We start from the raw sequence: 10,791 nt of genomic DNA, 5'->3' as shown, positions 1-10,791 counted from the left end.
GTGTTTTTATTGTTAGCTTATTTTAAAGCTTTATTTTTTGTATTTAGCTTATTCTAGCTTATTTTTTCTTCAATCTAGCTTATGGTGACTTTCAAAATCTGGCAGCACTGGTACCCAGTGTGCCCGCAGCGCAACACCAACGGTCACATTACAAGCTGAATTTTGTATATAAAGCAACTACGCCAGAGCCACAATCGGCCCGGCGGAATCGGCGGCTGCATCCAACATTTCTATCCTCCTCAAATTGTACTTTAACCTCCGCAACCACACTTCTTGGAGCGTAATCGAACCTCCGCAACCACACTTCTTGGAGCGTAATCGAACCTCCGCAACCACACTTCATGGAGCGTAATTGAACCTCCGCAACCACACTTCTTGGAGCGTTATTGAACCTCCGCAACCACACTTCTTGGAGCGTAATTGAACCTCCGCAACCACACTTCTTGGAGCGTAATTGAACCTCCGCAACGAATCTCCTTCTCGGGGGCATGGCTTTTGATTCTATTAGTTGGTTTAAATTGTTTAAAACTAAATTATTTAAAAGGAGGCGTCCTCTTCGCTGGCCTTCTTCGTACTGGCCGGGCTGCTGTGCTGCTTTTTTTTTGTATTTTGCTTTTTCTAGTTAATTTTTTTCTGCAATCTAGCTTATGGTGACTGTAAAAATAAATATGTATGGAGCTGTGCGGGCTTTCCGCTTAAAAAGCTGGGGAATTCCCCGTATTAAGCGGATTAGACGCGAGTCAAAGTCCGTCATTTTCTCAGAAATAGTAAATAAACAAATTGTTTATATTTTCTATTTCCTTTTTGTATTTTTGTAATTTATAAGTAAGCAAGTAATCTTTATTGATAAGGTGGCAACCGACGAGATGGTCGATAGGGCCAGCTGAATTTTGTATACATATAAAGCAACTACGCCAGAGCCACAATCGGCCCGGCGGAATCGGCGGCTGCATCCAACATTTCTATCCTCCTCGAATTCCTCTCGAATTGTACTTTAACCTCCGCAACCACACTTCTTGGAGCGTAATCGAACCTCCGCAACCACACTTCTTAGAGCGTTATTGAGCCTCCGCAACCACACTTCATGGAGCGTAATTGAACCTCCGCAACCACACTTCTTAGAGCGTAATTGAACCTCCGCAACCACACTTCTTGGAGCGTAATCGAACCTCCGCAACCACACTTCTTAGAGCGTTATTGAACCTCCGCAACCACACTTCTTGGAGCGTAATTGAACCTCCGCAACGAATCTCCTTCTCGGGGGGCATGGCTTTTGATTCTATTAGTTGGTTTAAATTGTTTAAAACTAAATTATTTAAAAGGAGGCTTCCTCTTCGCTGGCCTTCTTCGTACTGGCCGGGCTGCTGTGCTGCTTTTTTTTTGTATTTTGCTTTTTCTAGTTAATTTTTTTCTGCAATCTAGCTTATGGTGACTGTAAAAATAAATATGTATGGAGCTGTGCGGGCTTTCCGCTTAAAAAGCTGGGGAATTCCCCGTATTAAGCGGATTAAACGCGAGTCAAAGTCCGTCATTTTCTCAGAATAGTAAATAAACAAATTGTTTATATTTTCTATTTCCTTTTTGTATTTTTGTAATTTATAAGTAAGCAAGTAACTATTATCTTTATCTCTATCATCTTTATCGATGAGGTGGCAACCGACGAGATGGTCGATAGGGCCAGCTCTCGAATGTGAATAGAGTATTGCTGAATGACACCACCTCCAGAGCTGTTGGCTTTGTGACGGCAGACCGCCTGGATTATCGAGAGGATTTCAACAGAGTGGCCTACTACTACAAAATCCAAACACATTCAAGAGATTTTTAAATCCAAAGAAAATCTCGTATCAAAAAGTAACCAAGAACGAGTAGGGTTTGCTTCTAATTGGCGTTTGCTTCTAAATTGAATGATTATTATAAGAAACCATATATTTTATTATATTTATATTTATTTTATTCTGGTTCGGCATATCTAATTCCATCATGGAGTGCTGGGGGATTTGCGAGAGTTAATTTCCCTGAACTTCTAAGCAAATTTAATGTAGTTTTTATTGCAGCTCATTTATTCTGTTTGTGGTGCAAGTCTTCCTCTGCCCTTTTCAGAAATTCGTATGGCATGCATATTCGTATGGTCTCATATTTAGATGTTGTTGCTGCATAAATATTTCAGCCAAAGTCCATTAGAATTATTTGGTTTCTTGGGCCACTACCCCACCGCATCCAGCATGTAGCATCTGGGGGAATTATTCATGAGTGCATGCAAATTGAATCGAGCTGGACAGAGATGTAGATGATGTCTACAATAGGATGGTGGAGGACCACAAGCAGGAGCAGGCTTTCGCTGACTGTTCGGGTTGTCAGTGAAAGCCATGTCCTGGTCCACCTCTGACTCTCTCTTGTAACTCACTCGAAACTCTGCAATTCCCTGGATGAACATTCATTCTGATTATGCGCACACACATCGATATGAATAACACATGCCCCACCTTCACCTTCGACTCCATCCGTGCAACATCTTCCTCATGGAGCATATTCGGGGCAGGAAATGGAGCGAGGCGGCGAGGCGAGAATTCAATTAAACGGCCACAATTCAAATGTTGACGTCACCGTTTGGGCCTTATTAAATTATCATTCGATTATGCCATTATGTTTGCCGATTGCCCATTTGAGGAGGACCATATACCACCTTCCACCTACCCCAGCTAATGGCACTTCCGGCGGAAATTGAACGATGCACGGAGAACGGAGCACGGGGTTGTTGCCAACTTTTCTTGCCAACTCAACGGAAGAGAAAACCCTTTTCTTTAAAATTTATCTCCTCGCTTTCGGGGAGTGGATTCCGTGTGGTGTGGGGGCTGCTTTTATGCAGCGAAAATTGCTCAGTGCTGAAAGTATCTCGCATGTGAAATATCTGTATCTGCGGGAGAAGGGGCCAGGACCCTGCCATCCCATTAAAGGTAACGATTATTATCTCACGTAGCACCATTTTGGGAATTTTAAATATGAAAACTGCGCAAATTGTCCTCCAAATGGGCATCAAAGAATGTGCAAAGCGAACAGAATTCGCATATTTGAACAGGTGTAAGGATGATCTCCGCAGAAGCGGGAGATGGCGAGGGACTTGCTCCCCAACCATAGAAAATGATAGACATATATGTATTGGGGCTGCCGAATATCCAGGGGAGTGTCTCTTTTTCAAAAGGATGTACATATTTGTTATTATCAACAACAAAATAGACATATAGATGTAGTGCATGGTGCATATACATAGGTTATATATTTTACTTCGTTTTATCAGACTTCAACACTCTATCGGTAGGGGGGGAAACTCTCTAGTTTTATAGAATAACTAACTAATTTCGGTGACTTACTCTTTACGTTTTACGAAGCTATCTGCGTATTTATTTATTTATTTATATCTTTAAATTTTTTTTTTATCCATTCTATTTGCATATCCATTTAATATATTTTGCGTTTTATCCATCATTAAATCTATGTCTAGATTCGATGCTGCTGCGTATCCACCCATCGAAATGTCTCGTTGTCTATGAATATATCAATTAACAAATAAACGATCAGTCTTTTGAATCTACGAGTCTCTCTATCTATCGTTTATAGGTAAGACTTTTTGTAAGACTGTTTTCTTTTTTGCTCTCCTGTTTTATATTCGTTGTTAATTCGTGTTTCGTGTTGAGCAGATATCTACTTTTTAAAGCAAACCTCATTCAAAAACCTCAAGTGGAAATGGAAATCACTTTCCCCCCAGACCCAGCGGAAACTTGAAATTGCTTTTTCCGCTTGCCATTTCCATTGCACTGCAATTTTCCTTTTCCTTTTCCCGTGTCACTTTTATTTGCTCACTTTCATGTTGCGACAATTTAGCACATCACCGGTCCATGGGTGCCGCCCCTTCCGCCAAAGTAATCCCGGCCCTTCCTCCCACATCAATTGCGCCAATTTGCCAATGAATGGACACTTCTAACTTTCGTTTCCATGGCCTTGGGACGAAACTTTTGTGACCGCAACCCTTTTTAGTCCAGGACGTGTCATGTCCTGTGTCCTGTGTCCGGGCTCCCACTTCCCGTGTCCGTCACTTTGTATACCTTTGGGTGTTTGGCCTGTGCCGAACGCCAATCAAGCGCAAAACCATTTTTGACATCCTCGGACATGTGGAACGAACGGGTAGAAGGACAACCGCCAAGCGGTCGGCCACTGGCTGACCAGCCAACCAGGACCACAACCAACCAGCGACGGTTCGCCCCCCGGACAATGACAATTCAATTACAGAAATGGAATGGAAATAGCGGCAGGCATAAAAATCAAATAAAACCATCATAAAGTCTGTCGTATGGCCAAATAAAATCAGTGGGCAATGTCAGTCCGATCAGGGGGGATGGGAATGTAGTGGGAGTGGGGTGCCTGCCGGGAGGGCAGGGGCCAATACTTCCGGTTGGAGTTTTGCTTTTGATTAAGTCCTCAAACCCTGGGACGGGGACCCATCGAAGGGCAGTTACTGGGGCCGTCTCTGGCCACAGTCGAACTTTTGCGGTCATTTGGAAAGTGGCGCCATACGCACGTATACGTAGCCGCCCATCGAGTGCTCGTAAAGTTCCCACGCGCTGGGAGTTGCCTGGGCGGAATCGGGGTCACCCAAGCGGAAGCGGAAGTGAGAATCGAATCGAAATGAATTCAATTCCGACTACACTCTACCTGTTCCTGTTCGATTCAGGCAGCGGTTTCTGCGGTGACTCACCTGACACTTGACACCTAATGCGAGACCCAGGTCTCTCTCCTACAAATGGTTGACACTCTTAAAGTCCTGGAACAAATTACAAACACGGTTCAAGCGGGGTATGGGGAGGCGAGGAGGCGGCCAGAGAGAGCTATTGAAAATTCATAGCCAAAAATTTATTCATGGCCTGCCCCACAGACTCTCAAGGCATTAATATTTAAGCAGCGTCGTTCTCGTCCGGCGTTGTCCTGTGCCTCCTTCAGGTCTTCAGGCAGGCTTCGGGGTCACCTTTTTTCTGTTTTTTTTTTTTTTTTGGCGGGCCTGTCGCAAAGTTTGTGCCCCTGCCACTGTGGCTGTGCGGCTGCGGCTGCGACTGCTGTCAGTAACAACGTCTCGAGGACATGAGGGCAGCTCTTTTTATGGCCCAAAGAACTGTCGTTGCCTATGCCATCTTATGCACAGTCGCCCGGAGTGTTCGAAAAATGTGTTTAGATGTTTAGATGGGAACTTTGAAACACTTGCAATGTATGTTGTACCACTGTCCACACGATTTTCTTGGCACTTTCTTCCACCCAGCATCATCCACCCCTCAGCACTGGCTTGCCTGGTCGTTGGCTACCCAATTTGTAACCCTTTAAACCGTCTGACACGCGTATAATGTCACAGAATGTTCCAAACTACACATTAATTTTTGATCAAATGGCTTTCGACTGCTCCTGGACTGGATCTCTTCGAAGGCAGCAGCTATCCATGGAACTGCCATGCCTCCATGCCTGACATCTCAATCGAAATGGAAATGGAAGGCGTTTCGGCCAAAATTAAATTATGTTATCAGGGACATGGAATGTGGAAACTGGAAAGTTGCTGGTCTAACCGCTAAGTTTGGGTCCTGGACTTGGGCTGGAAATTAATGAAATTTTTTACTTTTATTTCCCCTCCGGCGATTGGCTGAGGTTGTGCCTTATGTGGCAGGAGGATTCCTGTGGCCATTGGGCTAACAAAAATTCATTTATTTTCATTTATTGTTTCACATTTCCCCCAGGACAGCAAGAGACGTTGCAATTACCGCAGAAAAGAAATTCAACAAAAAAAAAAAAACCAACCAAGGGAGTCCACAGCAAGGAGCAGAAAAAAATATTCTGTCGCCGAGAAAAGTTTGGAAAATATGGTTACACACTTACGAAAGGTATCTTGATTTGGTGGAGGGGAACTCCATGGGAAGAAGAAACATTTGACTACAGGAATCACCAAAGACTGTGTGTCTTGTTGTTAGATTCTGGGGGACCTCCTGGGGGGAACTCCATGGAAAGAAGGAACATTTGATTACTGGAATCTCCAAAGACTGTGTGTCTTGTTGTTGGATTCTGGGGGACCGACTCAGCTTACGAAGGCATGAAAGACTGTAGTTCTATAATCTTTACTCTAATTTTAAAGCTTGTATCTAACATAAGAACTCTTTTTCTTGCCAATTCACTTTATTATACTTATTTAGCTGTTATAGAAAGGATCCATGTGTCTTCGTTTAAAATAAAATTTGAAACATTCTTAAGTGAGAACTTATATATTTTACTCTCCATAAATTAGTGAAAATTAATAGAAATCGGATGGCTGTAGTTTCATAGAAAAGATCGAAAAGTTCTTGATCCAAAAACTCTTCCGATTAAGGAACTTATTTCCAATTTTGAATGTGTAAGGGTGTATAATGCTTCGGCATCTAAACGTTACACTTTCCCTTCTTCGTTTTCTTTTTTGGTATTTTTTCTTCGCATTTTTTGGAGCTGGAGCCGGAGCTTTTATTTACTTTTTACTGCCCAGGCGTGTTCATAATTCTGTTGACTTGTCCTGCGGATTGTAATTTTTACTGCAGGACAAGCGCAAATACATAATTGAATAACCCAGTCGCTTGGTCCGCTCGGAGTGGAGCATTCTGCTCTGCTCTGGCCGGGAGGGGAGGGCGGAATCTGGCCGAGGAAAAACCTGAAAAGGGGTGAAAATGCAGGAAAAAGTTTTAATTCAATTCCTTGTGCGTTGTTAACTTGAGAACGTGGGCTGCTGAAGTTGATTAATTTCGCATTTTTACGCTTGATTATACGAGACACGAGACCCTGACAAGATGTACAACTTTTCTAGTTGCAAGATTTCCTTTTGGTGGTTTTCCTCCATTTTTCCCACTGAATTTTTCACGTACACAGTGGCAGGGCAGGGCATGGGTGAGGGAGAGGGAGAGACACGCAACCGAGGAAGGAATCTTTTTCGTGGCTCTGGCGAAAAATATGGCGTCGAATCCTTTGGGAAATTTCGATATCACACTCTGCTCCACGACGTTCTCCACACAGCCCTCCACAAGTTCATTACACATTCGAGGCAGTCGAAATGAGCAAAAGTAATGGGAAATGCAGTCAGCAGGGAGGAGGAGGAGCAGCAGGTTGATTAACCAGGCTTTAAGACAAAGACAACCCTCTGCTTGGGCTACATGTGAGTACGACTACGAGTATGTGCCATAAAAATTGCAATTATTACTTCTGATTTGTGGATTCGTGCGGAAATTACACACATCTGACAGATAGATAGATAGATAGATAGATTCTGATGGGGAGACACCCCAAGTAATCTGCTAATTATGAGTCTTCATTTATTTACAAACCAAAACCACAGATCGATTCCAGACTAGTTCTTAATGAAATGTATATTCCCAAGCATAGAACAGTTCTTAAGCAGCGTTTTTTGGGTGTACGGAGAAAGTTCTCACAAAGAAAGCAGAGAAATGTGTGAAAGAGAAGAGACAAAGGCAAACGACACTTGGAAAGATATTCGCAGAAAGCGCTGAAAGCCGCCGAAAAGGGGCACAGGCACAGCACCATAAATCAAATGTATCTATGTATCTGCGCATTCATTGTCGACTCGACGCGGCTGTATGTAAATGCGAGAGACAATAGTTATGAGTATGTGAGGCTTAATTATACGCGACACTCGATTGGATTCGCTGCCAAATTAGCATATGACAAGGCCAAGCAAAACAGTTAAGACAGTCACAGTCAGAGTCAGAGATGGAGATGGAGATGGAGGCAGAGGTGAAGCCCGAGACAGAGAATTCCATGTAATTACCAGAGCGAGAACAGCATCACAGAGGAGTAACAAACAAAAAACAAGCAGCAATGATATATGCATGTATGTAGCGTATTCCGACTATAGCATACCCGTTAGTAAGATTTTTTCACATCTTTAAACGGTAGAAAGATAATTTATATGGGAAAATGTATGGAAATAATAAGTTATATTTGTAAAACAAAAAGAAAGCAAAAGGCAATCCCATATTTGGTTTAGAATAGTAGAAATATTTCTAAAAATTGCCATACAAAATATGTAACACAGACCTCTTGGAATCTGGAAGATATTATGAACTCCAGATACACTCGTATACTTTCCGATTACTGGGTATTGTGGAAAACCCTAATGAAGAGAATCACCAAACAATTAAGAGGGGGATTCAATTTATAGCCTCGTGACTCATGAGCCGCATTCGAAACGGATTTGAAACGAAGTTTGGATCTTGGTTAAGTTTAAGCACAGGTAAGAGTTTATTGCGGCAATTAGCCGAAAGCCGAAATTCGAAATACATACATAATTATGAATATGTTTATGAGTAGGATTACAATTATTGTGTGATTACTTTTGAGGTAATAATTTATACATAATTTATAATTTAACTAGGCAAAAAAGATCACAAGATCAGCGCCGGACGTAGCCCTCGAAGCGCTGGTGCCGGCTGATGGGCTCCGCCTTGCTTTTGACCAGATACTTGGAGAACTCCGCCGGGGAGCCGAAGGCCTTGATGGGGAATTTGCCGAAGCGGCCGTTGGTCTTGGACACCACGTAGTAGACGGGATACGGGCCGGGTGTCATCTGCACGGGCAGCAACTGGCTCGCCATGTCCTTCAGCGTGTCCATGTCCATGTCCCCATTCAGATACTCCTCAGCGTCTGTTTGGGGGGGGATGAACTTTAGTTGCTTCTGTTGCTTCGTTTTCTGCTTGGGAAAGGCTTTTAGTTCTTTTTGTTTCAAGGCTTGGATGGGCTGCGACGAGTCTTCACCGTCAGTGGCCGGCCTGGGGCGACGCTTCCTCATGCGCATCCGCATCTGCTTCGAGTCCACGTACTTCCGATTGCCGGTGCTCGTGACCGGTCGCAGGGTCTGAATCTGGAAGAGGGACGAGTTCATATTGGCGCCGGTGTGATCCTTCTTCGAGGGCAGGTCCTGCGGATGCACACGTATCACTTTTTGCGGCTGATTGTCTATGCTGATCACATCCTCCTCGATGTCCGCAGGCTTCTCAATGGGCAGCGAGAGGCAGCCAAGGACTCCCAGACCCAGGCAGATGAGCTGGAAGAAAGGCAAACGATAAGATAGTGGACGATCACTATTTGAAGAGATTCTTGGGGCTCAGTGCCGATAAATTTCTATAAATCCGATTATAAAGAACACTTCTTCAACTTCTGTTTAACTGTTCTCTTCTTTAGAGTTCGAAGCTCTCCATAAGCATCTCTTAAGATGGAAAAATAGATACTGCGTGGGTGGCGCTTCATTGATCACAATTACCATTAGCTGTTGACGGCTGAACATCTTGTAAGATCACTTGAGTAAGGCGAGATAAAGGTTGTAGTTTTTTGTTGTTGTCTGGTTGCTTCTGTTTGGAGTGTTTCTCGACGAGATCGGGCGCCCACTCCGCGACTTGCGACTGGTGTTAGATGCTGCCGTTGTACGACTGTCTGTAGATTTGCTCAGGCGATCGCTGTAAGCTCTGGAAGCTGCTGTTCTTCTCCCTTGCTCTCCCTTGCCCCTCATCACGATCCGTTTATAACAAAGTGTTTGGACGGTTTTTTGCTGCTTTTTTTTTTTGGCAGCGCCAGAACAAATAATGAGCCACAAATTCGTTAGTTTTGTTTCGTCTTTTGTCATCTGTGGCCGATCCGCTCCGCTTCACTACCAGGCCCCTATCCCGATCCTATCCAGCCCGCACAGTGGTCCCAATCTGGCGGTTAATTTTGCGATGGCTTGGCCGTGATTGCCTCATTGATTAATTCGCTAGCCAGACCCTCCCCCCTATTGGACATTGATTGTTTTGTGCATTGTCTGATTTGAAGATATTTTTATCATTATCAGCATTGGGTTTTTATGGGGATGAGATACACTCTTGGAGAAGGGTATTGTGACTACGGGGAGAGGTTTTTTCGGGAGAGATAGATGAGCATACTCTTAGGATACTCTTTGTCAGGTAATATTCGGGTAAACTGTATTCGGCTTGGATCTGGGGAATACTTAGAGGAAAACATACATATACACATACTATTAATTTGTTAGATTCAGTAAGGGTATTCTCAGTTCCACCACCTGGTGACTGGTGAGGCATCATTAAGTTTTGCATTACTAATTATTGTAATGGAATTATTTATGATCATTATCCGATTGTCAGACACTGCACATTGTTGTCCATTCGGCGTGTGCACCAGGAAATCGACAGAATTCGAAAACAAGAAAGAAATGCCGAAGTACTTAATACCCTTTGCTCCGTCGGGCACACCCGTACAAAAACTCTTCCTCTCTCTCTCATAACATAGCATATCATATTGCCCATTGTTCGGGCAGTAAATACTCGTAATATAAAGATTAATACCAAAAATATCTACTTTTATTCCTGCTGATCAAAATCCCAATACCACCACGACTTTAATGAATTGAAGCTTTGCCAGCCTCCGACAAAGAGGCGGGGCAGCAATTATAATTCAATTGTATTCAGATGGGAGATATGTATACTCGTACTCGTAAAACTCTTGAAACCGATGATGACTCAGTGGCTCGTGGCTCTGCGATGTTTCGTTCCTAGTTGTGGTGTCTGGTTTCTGGTTTCGGGGCCTTAGAACTCGACAAACAACTTGAGAATTCGCATTGCCCAAGACATTAGAGATCATAAACATTAGGCGATGAGCAAGGTTGACTTTTATGTGCTTTATAATGGAATAATTGAAGTTATGTGAGCTACAGTAACACTCTTTGGGAGTAAATTT

The 10,791-nt window shown here is 43.4% G+C and overlaps 1 protein-coding gene across 2 annotated transcripts; it reads right to left on the bottom strand.

Annotated features, from left to right (window-relative positions):
- Positions 1-8,283: 8,283 nt before the first annotated feature.
- Positions 8,284-9,492, bottom strand: LOC6590753. Of its 2 annotated transcripts, XM_026985792.1 has the most exons (3): positions 9,326-9,490; positions 8,821-9,109; positions 8,634-8,755 (listed from the first exon to the last, which is right to left on the bottom strand). In XM_026985792.1, exons 1-3 carry the CDS (start codon positions 9,347-9,349, stop codon positions 8,703-8,705), a joined length of 366 nt encoding a protein of 121 aa, XP_026841593.1. In that variant the 5' UTR covers positions 9,350-9,490; the 3' UTR covers positions 8,634-8,702. The 2 variants fall into 2 exon arrangements, with proteins under 2 accessions (XP_002016145.1, XP_026841593.1); XM_002016109.2 differs by having other exon boundaries at positions 8,284-9,109; positions 9,326-9,492.
- Between the last annotated feature and the right edge of the window lie 1,299 nt (positions 9,493-10,791).

The sequence above is a fragment of the Drosophila persimilis genome, unplaced genomic scaffold (assembly GCF_003286085.1).
Source record: "Drosophila persimilis strain 14011-0111.01,24,50 unplaced genomic scaffold, DperRS2 tig00000002-arrow-pilon, whole genome shotgun sequence".
NCBI classification, from domain to species: domain Eukaryota; kingdom Metazoa; phylum Arthropoda; class Insecta; order Diptera; family Drosophilidae; genus Drosophila; species Drosophila persimilis.
Note: the sequence above shows the minus strand (reverse complement) of the source record. Positions and strands in the feature narration are given on the sequence as shown.